General features: G+C 40.8%; 1 protein-coding gene across 3 annotated transcripts in view; it reads left to right on the top strand.

Annotated features, from left to right (window-relative positions):
* Positions 1-2,686: 2,686 nt before the first annotated feature.
* Positions 2,687-25,801, top strand: part of hdac5 (histone deacetylase 5) — a 52,955-nt gene continuing 29,840 nt past the window's right edge. For 2 of the 3 annotated variants that reach the window (XM_041062076.1, XM_041062074.1), the window contains exons 1-2: positions 2,687-3,051; positions 15,770-15,944. In XM_041062076.1, coding sequence (XP_040918010.1) covers positions 15,923-15,944 — 22 coding nt within the window. In that variant the 5' untranslated portion in view covers positions 2,687-3,051; positions 15,770-15,922. The remainder of the gene's footprint in view (positions 3,052-15,769; positions 15,945-25,801) is intronic. The other variant, XM_041062075.1, reaches the window with a different exon arrangement.

The following is a 25,801-nucleotide window of genomic DNA, read 5'->3' as shown; positions in this document are numbered from 1 at the left end:
TTCTCTCTATTTCTGTCTCTCACTCTTTCTGTCCTTTCATTCCCGCTTTCTGTTTTCAAGCTTATTTTCCTCTTTTCATACATAATATTTCTCCTCTCCTCTGTTCCTGTTTCTCTGCCTTCTCCTTTCTTTTGTCTTTCCTCTTCACGATCCCTTAGTCCCCTATCTTCCTTTCCTTCATCTCTGTCCCTGTTTCTCTCCTTCTTTCCTTCATCTTTTCTCTAACCTCCCTGCTCAGTCACATCCTCCAACCTTCTTTGCGCTCTTTTTTCCTGCCTCCTTCTTTTCTCTTCCCTCCATCTCCTCCCCCCATCTCTTTTGCAGTCACATTTCGCACTGAGTGAAGATATTTAAAGCCTCAACCATAATTCCTCCTCTCTTCTCTTTTCATCTCCTCTCCTTTCCTTATATTTTAAACAATCATGAATGAAAGTGGGATTTCACCTTTCTTTCATTTTAGATCTTGTAGATATTACCTCTGACAGTAATTTTTTTCTTGTTTGCATCATAATTGAAGATATTTTTTTAATCGGTTTTGCCAAACCTCAGAGGCTTGTTTCTAAACCGAGCCAACGTCCCACTGCGCTTCTGTTTTGTTAGACTCTGTTCCATAATGCATTTCTGCAGTGTATTTTGTATTTTTGTTTCTGAGCAAAAACTTGGAGCTGACCCATCTCTTTAATTTCAGTGGTGCACAGTTTGCACCCATTGACCAGATTTGTTTTCGACACAGATGCTCGAGATACAATGCGGGTCAGTAAGATTCACAGCCATCTGAGAGTTGGAAATGCTAAAGTGGTGTAAAAGAAAAATGAATAGGCTCATTAAGACATAGAAATATGGTGTCCACTGTAGCCCTTCACCTGTTTTTATCAATATCAGTGTGTATTCAATGGGCTATAACAGAATGTTATGTAATATGACTATTAAAACCCTATAGGACACATATTTGCACTGCTCAATAAGTTACAGCTGACCACTTAGGCTGCTGCTACTACGCCTGTCACGCTTTCCATGATAGTACAGGACTACAATGATTTACAGTGATAACTTTAGATTACCTTAGATAAGTGTAGATTTACCATTCGACATAAATGGTCATGGTTACATAGAGGGGACCAGTCTTTTCATTTCTTGTCAATGGTCTTGGATTTTATTGGCTGAAATGACAGCTGTCACAAGCAGAGTTTGTTAGCTGTAGCTAGTAAGTTTTAAAGTTGGTTGGAAACTTTTTAATGTTTTGAGCAGCAAATCTGGGACCAGAACATGGTGCATACAGTACAGGTCCTTCTTAGCTTTTTTGCTGTTTGAATGGGATCACAACAGGCAGTGAAGTGGTCAAGCTAAAGTGGCATTTGACTGCTTGTTGTAGTTTCAGATGCACTGTGCTTTCATTATTGACATTTTTTTTGATTAATCTGTAAAAGCATAAAATAAAAATGCCTATCATATTTTTTTTTTTACAAAACCCACTATTATTGATGTTTTTATGCTGCTTGTGTTGTGTCTTAAAGACACAAGGATAAAACTATAATGAAGATCCTCTTCAGCACAGAGCCCAGAGATCGGTTAATAAAACAGGTCCCTCCTTAAGGCGGTTATCTTGTCAGCTGATCTTGAACTTACTTACTTGGGTACATATTCCCAAGTTTAGTCTACAATTTGTGAAATCACCAAAAACCAATAGTCACATTGTAAATCTGGGGCTTTTCCAGTCCCGGGTGGGTTTCTGTCTCAGGGCAGCTGGTGTTCAATTATCCAGTTTTTGGTGAGCCTGTGTCCACTGCAGCCTCAGATTTTTGTTCTTGGGTGGCAGGGTGGACCCTGACGTCGCCTTCTGCTGTTGTACCGCAACAACAGCAGTATCCCCTGGTACTAACAATCATACCATGGTCAAAGTCACTGAGATTCTGATGTTTGATATGAACATTAACTGTATCTGCACAATTTCATGCACTGCACTGCTGCCAATGTCCAATATTTTATATTTTTACTCAAATTAATATTTTGTCCGTGTTATACAAAACGATTAAAGACATATGTCTAGTTTTGGATAGCTGGACAGGAAATGCAGTTACAACTTGAGAATCAGGTAAAAAAAAAAATCTCTGATTGTGGTTAGGGGAGTACTTTAATATTCTGGAAATACCCTCAGATCAGCGTGTGCTGTTAAATGACCCACTGGGTGAGCATCCAGACTTGTTTAGCTCTACTAGATAAATGCAATGATAATACATAAGAGGCAATAATATGGGTCTATGGGGAGAATGGAAAGGCTGATGATGCTAAAAAAATATGCAAAAAATATTAATTATCAAAAGAGATTTTAATTGTTCTATGTTGAATGTTTCTGTATTTCATGCATTGCACAAGTGGTTGGGAGCAGTCTCTAAGTCTTTCAGTGTGCAGTCCCCGCTCGTTGTCCTTAGGTCTGACAGTTGGAATTAGTTCGTTCAAACTCAGCAGCTCTATACCATGGAGCTACCGAGGCACCGTATATGTAGGAAACATGGGGAAGTACGGCTAAGTCGGCAAATAAGGCAAACTAAACTGTACATCTGCCTGCCTGCCTGTCTGTCCGCCTCCATTGGTTTCTATTGAATCTATTTTTAGCCCCAGCAGACTGGTCACGTGGCAGCGGAGGACGTCAATAATGTTGTTGTTGGTGGTGGGAGAGAGAGAGAGAGAGAGAGAGAGAGAGAGAGAAAGAAAGAGAGGGAGAGAGGCAGACTGTAAATATGGAGGAGGTGAAACGGTAGGAGGTGAGAGCCGTGCCTCTTATCAAATTAAACGTTTTACATGTAAAATAAAAGCGCACGGGAGCTCCACGGAGGGACACACCGAGCCTCGGCGGAAACTAAAGCCGGGAGGAAGCGACCTCTGCGCACATACGCGTTCCAGGAGGACCCGCCGACATCCACGGTACCGTGAGCTTTATGGGAGAAAGGGAGAGAGAGGTTGCCTGCGTGCGTGAGTGCGTGACCGTCCAAGAAGGATATACCTACCGACAGGCAGTTTAATGTTTCTAGAAGAATGGTTGCAGAGTGCGAGGTGAGATCTTGTGCTTGCCAAGCATTTGCCTGTACTTCTACTGTACAGTTAACACACTAGCTAACTTGGAAGTTACCCTACTGCTATAGCTAGCTAAAGGACATAAGATGACACCTGATAGTTAAAACAGCTTACTAGCTATCAAACAGGTAACACTGCACAGCTATTATCTGCTTTCACGCAACAGCTACCTTCCTACAAGTAGCTGACCAGGAGTTAACTTAATAGCTAGCAACCAGGGTACCAGAGTACAGCTGACAACCAAAAGGTTGCCAGCCAGCTACTACACAAGCCTAAAGCTAACAGAGGACAGTAATTAACAGTATGCACTGATGGTTAGTGGATGGCTAGAAGTCAGCATTTACTTGCCAGTGCAAACCAGTGAAGAACATCCAGCCATAAAACCTAGAAACACTACAGCTACTACTAGTAGCAAGTACATGCCAGAGCTCTGTAAGCTTGAAAGGTGACTATAAACAAGTGTAGTATTATGTTATTCTTGTCCAATCTGCACTTACATTTATGAGTGAGGTTCCTTATTGGAAACTGACATAGCTGACATTTGTCCCAAACTGCTAATCTTGAAGCTGTGTGACATTTTGCTGAGTCTTCTTGCAATTGCAAAGTCAGTGAGGACAGCAGCCTTTTCCTAATGATCAGTTTAGTACGCAGCACAAAATATGGCAGCCTCTTACTTCATGACATTGCGTACATTGACATTGTGTACATTTTTGTGTACATTGTGTACATTTTGAGACTGCATTTTAGCAGTGGTGTTGCTAGCAACCCAGGTAAGTGTCATATGCCTGACACTTACCTGGGTTTCTAGCAGGTGCTAAGGAATGGGGCAATGCAACTGTAAAAAAAAAAAAAAAAAAAAAAAGCCCAAACAACAAAACAGACAGATTATTGTTCTTGTAAGCCACTGTACAACTCTTTTTTTACTGAAAAAGCACTGAAAGCTTGGCGTAATGTAACTTTTTAATACCCAGTTTAAGTTCATTGACACAGCTTGGCTGAGGGTGAGCACTGTCAAGGTTTGGCCCTGCTCCTGAGCGGACACACACATTTCCAGCTCAGCACAGTTGCCCACTGCTCTAAAATGCCTAAAATCAAGACTTGGCACACCATGGGATGGCTGAAGCATGTTCTTGTGGTCCAGTTAAAAAGGGCAAATAGATGACTGAACATGTTGGACAGGTCTAGCACTTAAAACAAAGCCCAGCTTCCCCTTATATTAGCAAAAAAGAGCTGTAGTTTAATGCAAATTGTTATAGCAGTTAGAAATATGATACAGACTACTTCTACATTATCTGGGGTCAGTTGTGTGTGTAGTTTATGGTTGTAAGGATTGATTTAATTATTGATTGATTAATTGATTCATCTTTTTGGTCTATAGAATGTAAGAACACTGTGAAAAAATCCCTGTCCTAGCTTCCCCTAAAGTACAAGGTGATGCCTTCAAATGTCTTGTCTTCTCTGTCAAACAGTGCAGAACCTAAAGATATTTTGTGTATTGTCGTATTGGACAAGGAGAAGCAGAAAATCCTCACAATTTAGAAGCTGGATCTTGGGAATGTTTATCATTTTTGCTTTAAAAATGAAAGAAATGATTCATTCTTTTTGTTAGAGTTGTTGCAGATTAAATTTCTATTCAGCAGCTAATTGATGTTTTAGTCCTAGCACAGTTTGTCTGGCAGTTTAAAACACAATATGGGAAAGGGGACATCTAGAGAAGGGGAATGTTGTTTAAGACGGGATAGGACACACATTATAACTGCTGAGTCTATTATGAATATGATTTGGGCGTTTGGACCAAGTTGGACAGGGTGTGTGCCGGTGTGGCTCAGCTGGTGTTGACAGTGGGCAGATAAAATCATAGAGTGTGATATGTAAAGATTCTAATGTTCAGATCCAGTTGCAGCTAGTTGTTCTCAAAAAGATTTTTTTTTAGACATGTTTTGATATTTGTGACAGACATTGGAGGCTGATGATATCATGTGTGTGTGACGCCTGAGGGAGACATACCAGTAAACAAACAGCTTTACCTGAAGGTAGCTCTGGCTGTGCAGTCCTGCATGTTGTTTCAGTCTTTTTCAGTTCAAATGTCACTCCATAAAAACAGTGCATGCTGCTGGTTGCTGTCAGTGTTTGTTTTGGTACACGAACACGTTGTGGGGTCATCTATCACCAGAACTCTAGTGGTTACTAGGGCTGTCACTTTGAAATGACATGCAATTCGTTTGAATGAATTTGTAGTTGTCATAATATAAAAGTATAATATAATACAAATTATTATCCATGATGTCAAATTTATTAAATGTGGTGGATGGCTTATTGATCAATCATGAAAATCCCCGGTCTTTGTGGCATCATGTACTGTAGAGGCCAAGTTTAGCATCCATATATCAAATGAAAACTCGTGAGGCTTAAATTCTCCTCACAGTGGTTGTTACTTCTGAGAAGAAAGTAACAACCACTGTGAGGTTCAAGATGAGTCATGGTTGTCCATTTGAGAGAGTGTTTTTGAAATGCTCAGTTTGTTGTGGTGGAAAGTGTTGGCTTACTGTGACTGAAATCTCTTCATATTTCTGTGCATTAGTGCGGACATGTTTGGATGTTTGCTGTAGACTTTGGTTGCTCTTGGTGGTTTTTATTCTCAGCTCTTTACAGCCGACTGTGACGCTTAAAATTCCTTTCTCCCAGAGCTTCACACTTTCGAAATGATGACATGTTGATTTTTATTTTGAAATCAGTACTTATGCTTTGTCTTAGCAGAATATGAACCTGTTCCTGCCATTACCAGCAATGTTAATCCATTGCCCTGCCCCCCTTAGACTCAGTCTGTAATCTTTTTATTTTGTGTTTCAGCACAGTAGTCTGGCACATATCGGAGGTGCTATAGTAAGTGCGTTTCCATACGTCTGTGTTTATGTGCATTTTCATTTGCCGCATAAAAAACCTCAGTGGAAATGCAGGAAATAATAAAAAAAAAATAAAATAAAAGTATCACAAAAAGGTTTTTAGGCTGGACTGAGGTGGAAAGAGTTGGTGTATCAATAAAAAGTAAATGCCACAAAGTGCAGTGGAAACAGACTTAGCAAATAAATCATGACACACACAAACAGCGTGATTTCCACTGGAGACACGAAAAATAGCAGACTAAAACAGAAATGCCATTTTTCCATTTTGTTTCCTACATCATTTTCCACCATCTGAGGCTTGATTGGCACTCTTTTCATTATGTAATCTCGTTGTGTTGTCTTCTTCTGCCATGGTTTCATGGAGAATTAGCTCTACCACCTGTTTATCTCAGTAGGCCCATCTCCTCATCTGGACATAACAGTTAGAGGATGGAAAGGTATTTTAATTCACGTTTTCTTTTGCTGATTTTCTGGAAATCCAGCTATAATTTGTGCCACATCTGGATGGAAACCCGACTACTGACATCAATTTTCTATTTCTGTTTTCACACAGCTCAAGGCTACTATAATTTCTGGGCTGTTAGCATTTGGCGGCCCTGAATCAAATCTCTTTCTTTTACTTTTCAACTGTGTGATAGTAAAGAACTGAAGATACGTTGTGTGAAAACACAAATATTTAATCTTCATTTACACGCAGAATGTTTTATGCTCCCAGTATCTTTCTAACACATTTCTAACACACACTCTAATGACACCAGTACACAGTTAAGGTGGAATGTTAAGCATGTTAAGTCGTACTGCTTATAAATGATAAATTTATACTCTATATCTTTGAATGAAAAAAAAAAAACAGATGTAAAGACAACTCTTTTCTTGATAGGGCTGCATGTTTGCAGATGTTCAGTCACAGAGTGTGTTTATCTGGGTGGGTGACACTTAATGACTGACTCCACTCATTTAAAATGCTGCAGTGAATCACAGCACATTGTCTGTCAAGATCTCATAGTTCTCATAGTTGTCCTCGAAGTTTTGTTCACAGCTTTCTACTTCAGCATTCTGGCTCTCCTCACCCTCTAATCCTTTAATTCTCCTTTGTCCTTCCTTCTTTAAATTTAAATTTCCTTCCTCCTCCTCTCCTTATTTCCTTCCTTCCTTTCTTCCTTCCTTCCCTCTTTTCATTGCCATTTCCCTTTAAGTAACTTCCTTAGGAATGAATCGGGTGATCTTTGAGAGCTGTATCCAGTGTAATACATCTATGGCCCCTCCTCTGTGAAGGAAGGGCCTGATCCCCACATCTTTCCACCTGGTTAGCTTAATAGCTTTTTCCAGTACTTTCAACCACATCTTTGGGTATTCTTTAGTTATAGGTACCTTAAAGCATCTCTCCTCTCCATAAAGACAATGAAGTTGATCCTTCCTAAAGTTACTACACTGTAATGAATAAGGGACAAAATAACAGTCATCAGCAGTCTGAGTTAGCCAGTTGAAATTGGCATCTTCCAACATTACAGTAAAGCTGTAATGTAGAGTAAATATTCCTTTTTCATGTTTGTGCTTAGCGCAGCAGAGGGATATGTAGTGGTGCTCAGATGTAGGTTGACAGTAATCCTATGGCAACACACGCGACTGCCAGGACAAAGATACCCAATTGATTTGGCTCAGACTGCTGAAGCCTCAGATAAGCTCTGGCTGAACTTGAATGCATTTGTAAAAGTTGAGGGATTTTGTTTACCCATTTATTTTAGAATATTGTTCTTGTCCTTTAAAATTTCTCCCTGATATGAAACAGTTTTAAACAGTTTTGAAACAGTCTTGATTGATCGTTCGCCCAAGGTGATGTCATCAGAAAAATTAGTTTTTTTCCCAGCAGTCAACAAGCCAAAGATTCAACACTTAATTTAATGTTATAGGTCCCGTACATTGGTGGATCCCAACCCTTTTGGCTTGTGACCCCTTACGATGAAGTTCTGGCCCCTTATTTTTATTTTTTTAGTTAAAGCATGCATTTATTTAAAGCAGCCATAATCAGTATTTATGTAACTGAAAAGCATCAAATGAAGACAGGCAATATAGACCAAAAATAGAGTTAAAAGAGAGGGAATAATGGACTTACATTCATCGAGTGCACAGAGTGCACAGTGTGTGTGTGTGTGTGTGTGTGTGTGTGTGTGTGTGTGTGTGTGTGTGTGTGTGTGTGTGTGTGTGATGGAAAACAATTTAGAGCGAGCAAGAAGAAGAGACTATAAACAAATACTGTGACAGACTGACTGTGATTCTGACTCTACATCCCGCTCTCTCCCTCTCACTCACACTTGCTGTTTGTTTAGGGAAGAGGTGCTCAGGTGAACCGTTACCACGGCAGCCAGCTCCCTGGTTGCCAGGCAGCACTTCCTGCTCCTCTCCAGAATGGGAGGGCCCAGGTATTTTAGGAAATGATGGTGTGAAGAGGAGGAGGAGGAGGTGGCAAAGAGAGAGAAAGAGAGAGAATTTCATTTCTTGATGCTTTGGCAACATGGAGACACATGACTGAAGTGGTAGCTTGTTGTGTTCTGTATTCAAACATGCTCTGTTTGTTTGTTTGTTTTTTCCTTTCTTTGGATGTGTGTGACCCTGTCATCAGGCTAATATAGTAGCTAGCCAGCTGGTTAGTCTGTCACAGCTAGTTTACTCCATAACCTAAGAAGTATACACACACACACACACATGCACACACCCACAGCATTTTATCCCATTATATAGGCCCTGACACTGTTACCACGGCACCCAGCCCAGCTGCTGTAGTAATACGGACTTCCTCTGACTTTGGAGAGTTAGTGGAGTTGGAGAAGAGCCATGAAGGCAGCTTTAGTCCAGTTTGGCCAGAGCCAAAAATAGACGACTAGGCTAATTACAGTTTTAAACGATTCAGTTGTTTTTGTTTTTTAGTTTGATGTTAAATTTCAATTAATGTTTGGCAAGTGTCTGAACAATGATGAAAACTTGTTTCTAATGTTAAGTTTATTATTTGTTGATCAGCTGAATCAGTTAATTGTTTCAGCTGTAAACCAAACTGCTCTTCAGTCTAATTCTATTAAATTAAATTGATCCTCTGGCTGTTAAAACTGGATACTGTTAAACCAAAAGCTTACAGTCTTCAGACAAAATGAAAAACAGAATTAGCTATTCATATCCATCCATCCATCCATTTTCTGTTGCTTTTCCAGAGTCAGGCTGTGGAAGCAGCAGGCTAAGCGAGCTAGTCCATTTCCAGTTGCTTGTATTTGCAATTTCATTCTTTTGGTCACTACCCAAAGTTCATGACCGTAGGTGAGGGCTGGAACTTAGATGAACTGGTAAATTGTACACCCCAACAGTCTGGTGCAATGCCCACATTACTGCTGACACTTTTCAGTCTCATGCTCCATTTTACCCTCACTCATGAAGAAGACCCTGAGGTACTTAAACTCATTCACCTGGGGCGGCAGCTCACTCCCAACCTGGAGGGAGCCATCCACCATTTTACTTCTAAGTCTGGCCTCAGACTTCCCAGCTGCCTCACACTTAGCTGCAAACCATTGCAGTACGTGCTGATGGTCACAGTCTGGTGAGGCCAACAGAACCACATCATCTGCAAAAAGCAGGTCCCCAAACTGGACACCATACCTCTGGCTGCACCTTGAAATCCTGTCCATGAAACAGAATTGTGACAAGGGAAAACGCTAACATAGGCCAACACCAGCATGTTTGACTTCCTGCCGAGAATACAGACACTCTCACTGTGATTATATAAGGGCCCAGTGGCTAATATCAGCAGCCCCAGTAACCCATACTCCTGCAGCACCCTCACACAAGACTCCCCGAGGGACATCGTTGTAAGCCATCTCCAAGTCTACAAAACACATGTAGACTGAATGGGCAAACTCATGTGACCCCTCTGGCAACCTCTGCATTGTTCCTCCTGGAGCTGAGGTTCTACAGTCAGTTGAGGCCTCCTTTCCCGCACCCTGGTATATGCTTTCCCAGGTGTGACACCCAGATCATTGGAGCTCACCCTCTGGTCTCCCTTTTTAAAAATGGGAAGCACCAGCCAGGCCTACCAGTCCACTGTTACAGTCCCCGACCTCCATGCAAGTATTTAAGGGGTGAATCTCATCCAGTCCTGGAACCTTACCGCTGAGGAGCTTCTTAACTACTGCAACAGTTGTATTATATAGAAAAACTTTGTTAGACCAAAAATAAAAAATTGTGGCCAGAAAAAAAATAGTGGCCAAAAATGATGGAAATCAGTGATTTACCTTGCTCTGTTGTGTTTCAACCAGTAGATAAACTTTCCTACTTCAAGCTTCGTAATTCCGCACAGTGAGATGTTTCCAACGAGTGGTCGCATGACTGTGTAGCTTGTTGTTGTTGATTTGTCGGCATGTGTAACGCCTTTGCTGTCTGTGCTGCCTGATGTCAAGCCCCCAGGAACAGAATTGGGCTGTAGTGCATTTTGTGTATCACAGTGTAACACAGTGTGATATAGTGATGTCAATGAATTATCAGTTAATTGCCATTAATAATGTAATTGATTTAAAATATGAACTGACCGTGCAGAAGACCAGGATGTCCGGTGTAACTGTAGTTTGCTGTAGTATCCAGTTGCCAAACTGTTTCATGAGATGGAGTTACATGTGTTTCCTGACCACCTGTAAGGGCTGCACAGATTATAAAACGAGCGCACCTCCTCGCCTTTCAAGGAGGTGTGAGTATTATCTTATATAACCAGAGTCTGCTGTAGCGAGATTGGGGTAACCTGTTTCATGTTTATTTGATAACGTTACAGATTATTTACCGTTGAAGGCTATAGCTCTTTGAAAAAAGGAAAAATGTATGATTGTACGTTAGGCCCAACACGTTTAGACTGATCTGATATAGAATATTTGCATCCCTAATATGATCATCTGCAAATACTCATATGGAGGGAATTTGTTGGCCGTCTAAGGATTTAAGGATAAAATTTAATTTTTTAAAAATCTGAGGAAATAATATTTCCAGGATCTGTGTTGGAGTTGTATATAAGGTCATTGATATAATGCTGCAGTAATGCCCAGTCCATTGTATACAAGAGTGGGACAGAATATTAGAAACACATATGCAGGTTAAAACTATGTACTTGTCGACCAGTTTGATGTACATGCAGACTAATTTAACAAACACACACAGACCAGTTTACAGTTCCTGTAAACCAGTTCAGTGTGGACCAGTTCTCTGTGAAGGTGGACCATGTAATGCAGCCGACTGCAAATGTAATGTGTCATTACATGTCGAAGTGACATGATGATGATGAGTATGTGTTCGTGTGGGGGTGAAGGGGATGAGGGGAATCAGAGCAAGACTTGTGACACACACAGACCCTCTGACATACATTCAAGACAGTTGCTCAGGATGTCGGAGTGTGTGACGTTTCTCTGTGTATCCTGTTCCCCTCTGTCTCTCATGCTTGATTTCACTTGAGGTACACTTTGTCAATACAAGACCAGTAGGTGGCGCCAGAGGACCAGACAGCCACATTATGCAACAGGGTGCAGCTTGTTTCCTTAATGTAATTGCTTTTGGGTCAAGACACAACATATAGATTAAATCTTTCTGAAATGTAGACCAGAGAGGTACTGGTATGATTGGGCTGTGGTTCCCAAACTGGATCTGTTTTAGGCTGTGAGTAAGGTTATATTTTATTGATCCTCATAAAGGAAATCAACATGGTACAAGATGAGAAACCTGATAAATTAGGATGAAAGCTTTTTCACAATCTGCTGTAGATAACCATATAATAACAAGGCTCATATAATTAAATATGACCTTGTAACTTTTAATAGCAATCTGTGATAACATGTTGGTGAGATTGTTTTACAACAACCATAAATGAACCAAGTCATTGTTTGTTATGTGTGGGTAACCGATCAGTTACTGTGCATCTGCAGTTTTGCAGTGCAAAACAAAATGCAGGTTTGTGTACGAGTCATTTTTCGACAGCTGAATATTAACATGGGCTTCTGTAAGTCTGCTTGTTCAAACTGACTAATGGAGAAAAATATCATCTGCCTCCAGATACAGTCCTGAAACAACTACTTTAATAAATCTGTATTAGTCTTTTATTGTCAACCCCTGCCCGAAACTATATAAGTGAATGGTACAAATATTTGTGTGGAAGAAATCCAGAAATCCACTGCTGCAGCTCCAGCAGTCTTGATGCTGTATTTAAAATATAAATATGAGTATATAGGTTTAGGTATGAATAATAATTACAATATACAAAAGGGCATATTAAAGTGTACAGTGTTACATGGCAAACATAATGGGGAAACTAGTCAAACCTTAATTAACCTTACTCTTAACCTCATGTAACATCTTTAAGAACATAAACTGCATGTCTCTCATCACTTACTGCTGTGCTCATGAAGTTTTAATGAGTTTTTACTCTCAAATGACTTCAGATAAGTCATGACTGAGGTTAAAATGTAGAATCAAAGGTTAAAAAGCCCTTTTGAAAGAAAGCCCCCTACGTAGCAAACGTTTTGACCTATCAAACACAGGTGTAAGTAATATTAACACTAGTTTCTGCAGTGCATTGCAGTCTGTCAAAATGTCTTTACTTTGAGACAATAAAATAACAAGTGTGTGATCGAGCCAAGGCTGTCAGGAGTCAGGTTTGTAAGATTTATTCAAAAAGCAAAACAAAATGCAAAGTACAAGATAGACAACATTTAGACTTCATGAGAAGAAACAGGCAGCTCGTGTTCTAGACAATGTTATTTCAGCAAAAGCCAGTTGGGTTCCTTTTATTACAATTCATTACTTTTGCCAGTGTTGTTACTTGCTGATAAAAATACACTCACTTCACATGTCCAGGCTGGTGTGAATTTCTTTCTGCTTCCAAAGGCAACAGAAAAAAAAAAGTTTGGGAACCAGGTTATTTTTACTGGGACAGGCAGTTACAGATAATGAAATATCTATTTTATTTCACTAAAAGCAGAAAATGTAAAAATACTCCATTACAGGTAAACATCTGGCATTTAACATTTCAATGAGTTACTCAGGCCTTTGCAAAATGTACCAAGTAAAAGTACTCATTATGCCGGCAGAATGGCCGCTGTGTTTGATATACTACTCAAGTGTTAGCTTCAATTAGCTCTTTTATGTTGTAACTGGTCAAGGGGACACAGGCCATCTCCGGCTGTCAGATAAATGTAGTGGAGCAACAAGTAGAAAATGTGTCGATGAAATGTTGTGGAGCTGAAGATGAAGTGTAAAGTGTCATAAAATGGAAATACTCATGTTAAGTACCAAGTTGTATTTTTTGGTATTAGTTTAATAGATATATAACATAGAAAAGCGCAACAGGTAATGTTAACATGATGGTGTGTGATTTTCAGTGGGATATTAAAGTGCATTACTATATCTCTGTCTACACGGGTTAAAAAGAAATGAAATGAAATGAAATTTTTATTTCAGACTATGAAATTGAACAGTTCTAATGGATTGAGAATAGAGTGTAATGTCACATAACACTGAGTGGAAACAGTCACATGCTCACAGATGTTTGCTAAAAATGTTTTACACAGAAACTTTAGACACAGTGAAGTCCAAAGGGGAACACAGAGGAAAAAGAAAAACGAGTTACTGTACAAGTAAAGTCAGACTGTTGGAAAAGCATGTATTCTTACCACATTTTCTTTTCTGCCAATTACTACAGCTACTCTAATATTTCAAATACACATATTAAATTGGGTGTAGACGGGTTTCTAAACATCGCTGATATACGTGCACTGGCGTGGCGCAGAAAACAGCTCAAAATGACTGAGAGTTTATGAGGATGTGAAAGTCTTTTGTGCCTAAAACTGCACAAATCACAAAAGTAACGAGTGGAAAATGTTGATTATCTGAAGACGGAAACCTGCCTGTTGGCTCAGAGTTTATATTTGGCTGTTAGCTGTGTGAATGCTTTTACACTGGAAGTGCAGGAATAAACGCCAGAGTTAAGATCAGACGGCTGCTGTGTGTTAAAGGCTGTTTAAAGAATATTGCTGAGGCTCTGTGTTTGACATGCATTTTGAGTTTCAGTTTGGGAATCAGTGACAGCTGATAGAGGAGCAGACTGATGGCTTTGGATGGAGAATGTGTCACATTGTTGTGCTTTCCAGAAAATTAGAAACAGGCGTACAGAGGCTCTTTTCATGATCCTGTGTGGCTGATCAATAATTCAGATTAAATCTTGTATTGACACAGTTTGCCAGGAGTGAAGGTCTGCCTGTTTACACCGTAGAATTTCTTCATTAATGTAGCACGTCTGGCGTACAGTATATCCAGTGTCTGGTATATTTTGAGGGTAGAGTAGGTTTTTCTTCCATGCTGATGTTACAGAGAGGATGACCAGAATGAACACACCAGTGCTTTTAACTGCAGCAGGCAAACAGCATAGCAACATTAGCTTTTTAATGCTAATTTTAACCCATGTTGTCAGTTGGTGTTTTTGAACACACACACACACACACACACACACACAGGTCATTTCACTGTACCTGTGGAGCTAACTTTGTGCATCGCCTCATTAGCATTATCAAAGCCACTAGCCGCTGTTTCTCACTGTTAGCTGCATGAGCGTGTCGATCAAAGGTGGTGTGCGGTTAAATAAAGGTATGCAGTGAACTGTACTTTAATAGGCTTCCACCAAACTAGTGAAAATGTCTGTGTATAAGCTGTTATGAGACCCAACATCCTCAGTTCTTTGTAAACAGGAAACCACCCTGTAACACCACTTGAGCTAACTTTAGCAAAATGCTGATACCCATTTAGAATACTTTGAAAGTCCCCTTCATATTTTTAAATGAGAAGTTAATAGTAAACAGAGTCATTATATCATTATATCATTATGTTGTGTAGATGCAGGAATGCAAGAAACTGTATTGTAAGAATCCTAAATTAGCCATGTAAGTAACTGGAACCTTAACTTGTGCATTCTTATAATTAAGTTGAACTCCACAATAGAAGGCTGGTCATTCATAAAGCACATTTCCACCTCCATAATTTCATTGTACAATGGCAAAACAACCATATACAATAGGGAGAAGGCACCAGGAAACTTGTTTCAGTGCAAACACCAAAGCCATTTGTTTGCACAAGGCACATAGAAGGTTACAGTGACAATGGAGGCAGAGTCACCACTTGAAATACATAATTTTGGGCTTGCTGGAGTGTAAATTTACCCAAATCCAATAAAGAAGGGGGCGGTGTGGCTAACTTCAGCCTGTACTCTGATACAGCATAGTAGCATCCAGAACTGGCATCCACCCAGAGGGGAAATACTACATGTTGATGATTTTTTAAAACATAACTTTTAACCCCACAAAGATTAAAATGTTCCTGGACCTTGAAAGTAAAGCTGGGTTAGATCTTTACTGTAAGTAAAACAAACAAGTTAGCTGCATGTTAGACATGAAAATGTTTTTAGCTTATGTTAGAGCGTATACGCACAGAGTTTAATTTATTCATTACACTTTAGCTCTTGTTATTTTTGGCTGTAGAAAGACAAAAAAAAAACTGACACTACCCTCCAGGTTCTTTATATACACACTGTCCGTGCTTAAACATTTTGACAAATCAAAAGCCTGGCAAACCTGCGGTGCCTAGTTATGCTTGCTAAACTGTGATTGGACAGTTTTGCTGATTGGGGCAGGGGTTTAAAGAACAGCATAAGTGCAAGAAAAGCAGAAAATACAAAAAGGTGAATAGCAGGTGCTGACAAATTTCTTTTTTTTTCTTTTTTTCTTTTGCAGAAAAACCAGCATTGAGAAGGAAGTCTGATTCATCTGTCTGTCTGTCCGTCGTCTGTCCTCCAACACATGGCCGACACAGAGGACCCACTTTAACACACACACACACACACACAGAGTGGAAGGATTGGGGAGAGAAGCCCAGATTCAACCTTCATGAATTCATCACACACCTCAGGTGAGTCCCTGTCAATCTGTGTTTCTACCTCAGACAGCTGCTGTGGTTACCGTAATAGTGGTGCAACTGGAGTGAGACACGTGTTTTCATGGTTTATTCTGGTGTCATAAATGGAACAGTGTCTGACTGGCTGGTGCTGACACTAGTAGTGGTGCTAGTGGTTCTGTAGTTTGCAGCCTTTGTGTTTGTATCCATTTTATCCAGAGATGCTGGCATCCCTTTTTAAGGATACCGTTCTTTGACATGATCCCTGTATTTACTGTGTTCAAGTTTTGACCTCCTGATTTAATCCATGAGCAACACGAGCTTTAGCCTTTTTTCTCAGGGTCGGATTACTCTGTTGTGTGGTTTGTTATTGCATTTATCAGCTCAGTCCTTTATATAAAGGAAAGCTTACTGAGCCAGCAGCTCAGTTTACTGATCAGGGGTAGCCAGTGTGAGGTGGACTGAAATACCTGAAGCTTTGCTGCAGCACTTTCCACCTTAATAACAGAATCAGAATCATATCATAATACCATATACTTCAGTGTCAGGTAGATATCTGCGTGTGTGTGTCTGTGTGTTTGGGTGGTTGTGTATGTGTGGGTGGGTGTGTGATGATAATGATATGGTTGAATGCCATTTAACTTCTGGAATTTTTTCCGTTTGGCTGTTCACAGAGATGTCAGTCGAACATGATCATGACAGAGAGAGTCGGACCATTTTTTCCCCAAATTCTCATTATGTATAAGCAGTGTGGTAATAAAATTAACTGTGTGATAAAGAAAAAAAAATTAAGCAAAAACAAAAACCATGGAGCCATGCTGCTTGTGTGGAAACAGAAAATAGAAAAGGAAAAGAAGAAATTCAGTTTTGATAATGAACAGCGAAGGTATTCAGGATACTTTGGTGCTTACTAAATAATCATAAAGTATATTTGATATTTTTTTTTCCATAATTTTGGTCAGTAAGTAATGTTTTCCATTCCATGTTTTCTGTTTTCTTTTATCTGCTTCTTCATCCTGAGCAAAGTGCAATCTCACAAACTCACCAATTTCATTTATACTCAGAAAAAAACTTGGTTTTTCATGAGTCACCATCGTTTTGTGCCGTCACTCACAGGTGTATTGTTGTACCGCTACAACTTTGTCGTTTATAAAATTTGACGCCTTGGACTGCAGCATTAGTCGCAGAAAGTGTCCGTGCCGTGGACTGCATGGAATTTTTTAGGGCGCTTTGTACAGCTGGATTTCACTCTCAGAATTCAGACACTCCGGTGAGGGGTTTCTGACACAGCCATTATCATTGTAATAATGTTGGCTTGGTGATGTGACCTGCTCGAGCACTGCTGTGCCTAAGCCTTATTTAAAGGAGCCAAAGGGGATTTCAGAGCTAATACCTATCCTCGTAGTTTTGATCACATTTTATACAACGGCTTTAACTTTGGAAGCAGTGGAGCTGTTCATCCATCATCGACGATACAACGTGAAATTTAACACTGGAACCTTAAACCTGCAATAACTGATTTTTTTGGCCACTTGGGGGCAGCAGAAATAAGTTGTGAACACAACATTGACATATCATCACCTTCTAAGTTGATATAGTGAACCTGTTAGGAGATGGCTGCTTATTTGCACATCCAGCAGTTAAAGAGGAACATTATCATTCATAGAGTCATGTCACCTGGTGAATGAAAGTCCAATATCCAGTCTCTTCTTGCTATGGTTTCCAACACGTAATGTGTGTATTATGTACTGTATTCTATGTGTGTGTGTGTGTGTGTGTGTGTGTGTGTGTGTGTGTTTAGACAATCAATGCATGGCACATTAATTAACTGGACAGCACACAATAAAGACAGCTTTAAGGCAACCTCAGGTATTTTTTGACAACTTAGTCTCGGACTGAGAGACTGGTTGACTGACTGCCTGTAATTTGGTTGTCATGGATACAGGTATACTACAGATATAGTACATGATACAAACCCGCGCGCACACACACACACATACATACATACATACACAGACACACAGACAGCAGTGTGACTCCAGGGTTTGATGCGCCTCAAATAGAAACGCAGAGATGAGTCATCCACTGAGCTACTGCAGTACACACACACACACACACACACACACACATTTGTGCAGCTATCCTTGTTAGGACATGGCATTGACTTCCGTTCATTGTAGCTAGCCTAACCCAAACCCTAACCCTAACCAGTTCATGCCTAACCCTAACCTAAACCTGTCCTAAATTCACACCTTATCTCAAACCTTAGCCAGGTTGTGTTTACACCAGGAAAGGTCCCAACAAGGTAACAAAAACCCGTGTTTGCAGACACGCACACACACCTTTAGCAGATGTGTTTAGTACATGAGACCATTGAGATGTCAGACATGTTGCCTGACCAGTCCCATGCTGCCTGGGCAGTTTTCAGTATTTACATTTTCTCCTCTTTTTGTCTATTTAGTATTTGTGCTTGTGAGTCATACTGAGGCAGAACTAAATCTGCTTGAGGACACACAGAGCTGATTACACAGGAGGTGAGGATGATGAGGGCGATGAAGGTGGTGAAGAGGAGGTGGGATGAAGGTGATGATAAAATGATTCAATGAAATATTATCATTCCTGGAAAGGAAGCTGTCATAGCAGCATCAACAATCAGCTCAGAGATGAAAAGCTGTCAAAGACGGGGGAGTCAAAATCATCTACCTCATTAAATGAATCAAAATTGTCCTGAGCTGATTTACTGGAGCAATTCAAGACTTTTTTTTTTTTAATGCAGTACCATTGGTTACATGAAGCCAGATTCATTCTGATCCTTAGTTTTTTGTAATCCATGCACGCCGGGTTTTCCAGCAGTCGGAGAGACATCCCTTTACACTCTGTTAAAACACTGGATCCTATTCCTTAAAGTACAGCTGCACTTGACTGAGCTGCTGAATGGAATAAACAAATCCTATAAATAGCAGCCAGTGGTTTCAATTAATAATATCCACACTAAGAGCAAAGTGAGAAGTGCAGCTTTTGGTTAAAATAAAAAAAAAGTGACCTTTCTGTGATTCTCCATGACATTTCCCAGGTGCAGTACACCCCCCCAAAATGCTGCTCTTGGCTTTTGAAGTGTAAAAACGCCACATGCTTTCACTGGTGGTTATGTGTTGGGAAATTTCTTGGCATTTATAGAACATATAGAACATTTGCAGATCGTATCAGTGTGTGTTCCCATCCCCATACCGTGGTGTGAATATTAGAACTTCGGGGGTATTAAGTGATTCTCCAGTCGGATGCTGTTAAACCACTGCAGAAGTGTCAGCTCTTCTTCTTGCAGTATTTTCTTTTGTAGAATTTCTGGTGTTTCAGCTCCACTTTTTACGCACAAATGAAAAAAAATATGAAAATGTGCTTACAGTTTCTTCTTGGAATCTTGTCATTACCATGATTGGAAACTGCTCTTTATACCTTAGCTTAGTATGGATTAAACTAACGAGATATAACATGTTCATTAGTGAGCTTTAGAGGTTATGGTAGGCGGATTTGTTAATTATGGATGGAACTAAGCTAGTTGTTTCCCCTTTTCCAGTCATTATGCTAAGCTAAGTTAACTGGCTGATGGCTGTAGCCTCATATTTACTGTATGACCTAAGAATGATATCAGCCATATATTGTCGAACTCTAATTGTCTAATTGATTACTTATGGTGATTGGCCAGTGAGCCCAGTCCTGGCTCACGCACATAACAGGCTTTCCTGCACACCCTGGGTGACACAGAGGGGGCGGGTAAAAAGACAGTAGTAAGCACACCTGATTTGACGTTACCGGACAGACAAATGTGACTGGTACCTGCTTGTTAACTAACCAGTTGGGATTAGCTTTTTACAAACATTAGCAGGCAGGACAGAAAATTACTGACGTGATGACTTTGTGAAACACAGCATAACTAATGTTTAATTCACCCGTCAAGCAGAAACACAGAAACTCAACTCTCTGAGGTCTCTTCACTCTGATCATTGCACTTCTTTTTCAGTTTTTGTTCTTCTAACCTTCCCCTTTTTGGCTTTTTCTTGCCCATTTCTCCATATTTTTTTTTTTTTCCCCAGCGCGCACACAGAACGGACAGCTAGCGCACCATGTGCAAGTGTATTGGAATAGAATCTCTGGCTTTATCTTTAACATGCTGATACTTAGCATGTTCATAATGTTTAGTTTAGTATGTTAGTGTGTTAACATTTTCTTATTAGCACTAAACACAAAGCACAGCTGAGTCTGATGAGAATATCATTAGTTTTGGTTATAAACCAAAGTATTGGACAAACATAAAAATTGACATGGTGATGGTGCTAGATGGAAACTTGAGGATCACCGCTAGTCAGTGGGATTCATTCACTGTGGACGATGAATGTCTGAGCAAAATTTGCTGCCAATCTGGCAAAACGCCCACGTTGTTTGACTGACAGGTGATCTCTGGGATGTGCAGTACAGAAACATAGCAGTGCTGAAAGCCTCCCACCCCCCCCTTCACCTCCTCCACCCCACCCCAGAGCTGTAGGCTTACTGCTCTTGCTCTCTCTCTCTGTCTATTTTTATCTCTAGCTCTTCCTCCTCCCTGGCAGGCTATTTTCAGCTATAGTCCCTCCATCAACCCCCCATCTCCTGTGTTAGTAAATGCTTCTCTTCTCTTCTCTTCTCTTGTCCTCTACCTCTTTAATCTAAAAAAGCAGCCAATGTCAATGTCAACAGGAACATGCAGCAAAAAAGAGGAATGAATGAAGGTAAATGGAGGGATGAATGTTGAAGGGGTGTCCATGTTCCCTCTCTTCCTCGTTGCTAATGTAATGAAATGAGCTGTTGTTGACTTTCTCCTCACCCATCTAACTTCCTTTCCACCCAGTGATCTACTTTCAGTCTCTCTCGCTTGCTCACCCTCCTCCCTCTGTCTCCTCTCTCTCTCTCTCCCTCTCTCCCTCCCTCCCTCCCTCTCTCTCTCTCTCAGCATTCATTCAGCAGCTCAAAGAGCGTCACAGACACTCCCGCATACGCACACACACACACAAACCTGCCAGTGACTCTTAGACAGTGAATATTAGCTGTCTGACCAGCAGCTGTTTCTGGCCGCCTGTCTTGTCCGTTTTGTGTGTTTTCAAGCAAGGAGGGATAAGAGGGCAACATGTGATCCCTGGCTGTTCATTTTTCTGGGAGGATTCTAACGCGCTGCTCGTCTTCTCCAGCTCAGCCTTCCTCTCCTCACATTTCCTCTTTTTTTTCCTTTTTTTTTATTATACTGCTCTCTCCCTCTCCCTCCTTCCTTCCATTTCCCTCTCACTGTCATTCTCTCAGCTCTTCCTTCTAATTTTGGAAGCATGGAACCTCGGGGAGCGCTCTCCCAAAGCTATTTACGTCCTTGCCTCTCCTCCTCCTCCTCCTCCTCCTCCTCCTCCTCCTCTCCTCTCCCTCTCGTCGGCCAGGAGGAGAACAGCATGAGGATCCTTTGATGCACCAGAGCAGGGGAATTCGGCTTCTCCTCGTCTCTGTATTTTTGTTGTGTTGTTGGCTGTGGGAAGCAGCAAAGAGGCTGCAGCTGCTCCGCTCTTGAACCGATCCCTTCCATCACTTCTCAGCTTATGGAAACGCACAATATTTCCTGGCAAGCAACCAGATTTCATTGATTCCCTCCTGGTCTTGGTTTCATAGTTGGTGGTTTGGTGGTTGGCAGAGACTCCGAGAGGGTTCAGTGCACCAGAGGAAACTTTTTTTCTACCATCTGCAACAGTGACTGGTACACTTCAAAACACACCAGCCACTGCCACCATCTCAGGAGCTGGCGAAGTGTTTCGCATGAATCAGGACTCCAGGTGATGTAGACAATACTAACTGACCAGGAAGTCATATTTCAGGTCAACCGTATTTCCTAAATTTGAACTTCTGATTTTGATTCACTCCTCAAGCTTCACAGAAGGGGTGGATCTCTGGAACCTGAAGTTGAGACTACACCATTAGAAAAGAGGATGTTGTCGAAGTGTCAGTGACTGGTTGTCACAGCACAAACTGAAGCCAGAAACAGCAGAAGCTCCGAATCAGTCTGGAGACTGGAGCCTAACTGGGCTGTCTTTCTTGGATTACACAACAAAATCTCAGAGGAGTTTTTTTCTGGATTTTTTTTTTTTTTTTTTGGATGGAATTCATGCCAATTCTAACAATTTATGTTATTTTACAATAAAGGAAGTTTTAAATTTAACCAGTCCTTTTGAAAGCACACTTCAGTGTTTGTTTCCACCTGTCCTTGACAACTTGAATCCTAAACTAAGCCATGGCGGCATCTTATAAGAGAAACTGACTGGTATTTTATTTTTTTATTTATTTATTTTTTTTTTGCGTGACAAAATAGAACGCTGCCTCTTGTCTTGGCATGCTGTTGCGTCCCACGGTGTCAGGATTGTGCGCCATGTTGCAGACCATCTATGAGACTGAGTCCTGTTTTTCCTCTGCTAGCACAGACAGTCACCACCAGCCTCTGGAGCTCCTGACTGGCAACAGGGGCTCCAGCACTGCCATGCCCACCACCGGTGAGTCATATCTGGGAAGGAGGTGTGTGTCTGTGAGTGCGTGTTTGTGTGTGTGGTACAGGTGTCTGTTAAAAACTTTTTTTAGGTTTTAGGTTTTTGCTGAGCCTTTTCACAATATTTTTTATGGTGTATCACAGAAGCCGTTGTCATGCGAAGTGCCAGTGGATGGTTGTAAACACGAAAAAAAGGATGTGTGTATGTGTGCGTGTGTGTGAGATGTGGGTTAAAGACACTGTGTGAGGAGACAGGTCCATGCCAGTGTTCTTAAAACCACAGGAAGTTAGTTAGTTAGTGTTGTTTGGGTCTGCTGATGTGGCCTGCTTATCGACACGGCCAGCAGTTGTAGCAGCAGAGGTGACTGTGACACACACACAGCTCATGGATGCAGGTTAGGTACTTTAAAAACCCTCGGAGCCCCAATTGCTGCATTTTCGGTCAGAATTTATTCTTCTCCTCAGAGCACTAGCTTAGTTTGATTTGAATCCACATACACGTGCACCTTAGTCAGTTTGTCAGTGTTAAGTGCTGCGTTCAGCCAACTCTCCTTTACACTTGTTAGTAAAAGGGAGTTGGTTGGTTTAGTAATTTAACTAGTTTCTCACGCATCTGGTGTGTGAGCTGAGAAATTCTGTGGCAAGTTCAGTGACGACACACGACTGCTAAAAAATCTGAATATCTGTTGTTCAGGTTTAGGTGGAGTATGGTCCGATGAATAATGTGGTTACTGAAGTGAGGTGAGCTAGGTTTGGAGTCTGGCTTGATGCCACCTCTTGATGCCAGCAGGTTGTTATTTGGTACAGGCAAGACGCACATTCACTCTAATCTTATTTTTGCAATTGCAGTGTTGGCTCACTGGCAAACCCAGGTCAGTGTATATATATGTGTGTGTGTTCAAACTTCACAGGCTCACACAGACTCACACAGTACACGGATGTTGTAGGGTGCTCTGTAGCTGCAGCTTGTGTTTTCTTAGGTTGCATTTGCTCTTTACTAATACTGATCAAACAAATTCCATAAAGCTGGTTATTCATTTTGTGTGACACTGATGTGTGTTTGCAGACAACTGCTTATGTAAAAACAATAATGGCTACAAAGCCAATAACAACAAAACAGTTCAAATCAGCAGTCAAATCAATTCAGATCACACTTTTACAGAGAGTCATTCATTTGGTCTTGGACTACAAAATACATCTTACTGTGGAATAGTATGTTTTTACTGTTCAAACTTGCAAACAGTTTCCTGTTTACACATTCATCAGATACAGAGAAATATTCATTTGGAGTCACATTTCTGTCCACACAACAAGTGTAAGATCAATACTTATTTTTATTTTTTATCTTTGTTTGTCTCTTTTTTTGCTGTCCACCAACTGATGAATGAAATATCTGGCTCTTTAGCCGCTAAATGCTCCACTATGTTCACCAGCTAGTTGCTAACTTTTCCTGTCTGCTCTTGGGCACTGGCCACATTGCTTATAGTTGGTTCATGAGGCTAATGAGAATGTTAAGACTGAATCAAAACATGAAGGCTGAAAGAGGCTAAAGTTCACCAAACAGCTGAAGGGAGCTGCAGAGTTGGATGATACTAATTTCTGGTTCATCACAATGAGTGACCCCCCCCCCCCCCCCCCAGTGATGGGGATGTAAAACACTGCAAGCCACCAGTTACTTCACACTGGAAGAACTTCAGCAAATCTACCCAGGGGAGAAATCTAGTGAAGCTGGCAGTGTATGTGTGAAACAAAATACACTACACAAAGTCACATGCCAGCAAAAAATGCCACTAAAATGAGTTAGTTGCAAAAAGTGCCTACTTATTCACAAGTCATACATAAACCAAAAAAAAAAAAAAAATACCCCACTATTCATGGGAAAGTGCAAAGAATGTCAGCTTTGGACATTCTTTGCACTTTCAATAATTGCTTAAGTACAGCCACAGTGATTCTTCCTCAGGCTGAGAATCGGGTGGTTTATCCATGATGATGATGTCGCTGTGTGAGCGCTGAGCTACACCCGTCGTTGGCTTCTGCTCATGCGCTGCACAAAGGTCAAATGTGTGATTGTGGCAGCCTGGTGAATGCATTGCATGGGCATGCCTTCACAGTGGTGAGGATGAAAGAAGTGGGGGGGTGGACGTGGCTGATCAAAGGAGGTTCAATTACAGAAGAGAAGTAATGGTGAAATAAAATCAAAAAAACTATATATATCGTTTTATGGCCCAAAATTGTTTGTAGTTTCAGTCGTTAAGTAAACAGAAATAACAAAAAAGTAATTTAACTACGTGAATCACTGCAGATAGGAATGTGGTTGAGCTACAACGAAGAAACTACTAGTTTAATTACATGTAGTTCACTACTCCCCAACACTGTCCCCTGGACATTATACATAGCTGTTTGGACCATTGTTTAAATAAGATCATTGATCAGTACATACAACAGTGTAACCGATACTGTGTAACTGATTCAATCAGGCGTTGATAAAGACACTGAGCATCGACAGACAGTATCGGTGGATAACCTACAGTCTGTGTAGCCCATGATACTTCTGACCCACCCCCTGTCTCTAAAGCAGTGCTACAAATGTGACTCCTCTCGCTCTAAGCTTCTAATTTGTCTAAAGTACACACACCCATTATACTATTTTTACCACACTCTCCGTCTTGCTCTGTCTTTTCTTTCTCCCTCTCTGTCTCTCTCTCTCTCTCTCTCCTGGCTTTTTTTAGAGTGTTTTGCAGGGCTGACGTCATAGTGCCTATTTTCTTTTAGCAACGCGGAATGAACAAGACAGGGAGAGAAAGAAGAGAAAAGAGGAATATTGGTTTCCAGAAATACCTCCCAGCAGCAGCAGCAGCAGCAATTTGAAGCAGGAGTAATAGAAACAGAGAAAGAGGGAGACAAAGAGAGAAAATTCATCCAGCCTGGACTTTAAAATACATACCTTTGTCTTCCTTCTTCGTGTCTTTATGAACCAAGCCTTTTTTTCAATATTAGCAGCAACAAATCTTGGCCAGCACTTAGTGTAGCATTTCTCTGGATACAGGCTGGATCTTTAAAGCAGGCACACATAACCTTCCTGTCAAAGGCACACGTTGGAAATTCCCAGTTGGTGGATTGTAGTACAGCACTGGTGCATTCCAGTGGTCCGATACCAAAATAAAAGTCCTTACTTCATTTGTGGAAGATTCTCTAGTAACTGAAGCCGTGCACATGTGATGTGTCACAGTCATATGTTCATCAGCTTATCATTCATATAATTTATCTGTCACATCATTTAAATTTGAGTAGTTCTGGATCATTTCTGTTTTGTTCATGCTTTTTA

The sequence above is a fragment of the Toxotes jaculatrix genome, chromosome 18 (genome assembly GCF_017976425.1).
Source record: "Toxotes jaculatrix isolate fToxJac2 chromosome 18, fToxJac2.pri, whole genome shotgun sequence".
Lineage (NCBI taxonomy): Eukaryota > Metazoa > Chordata > Actinopteri > Toxotidae > Toxotes > Toxotes jaculatrix.
This window is presented reverse-complemented; position numbering and strand designations above follow the sequence as displayed.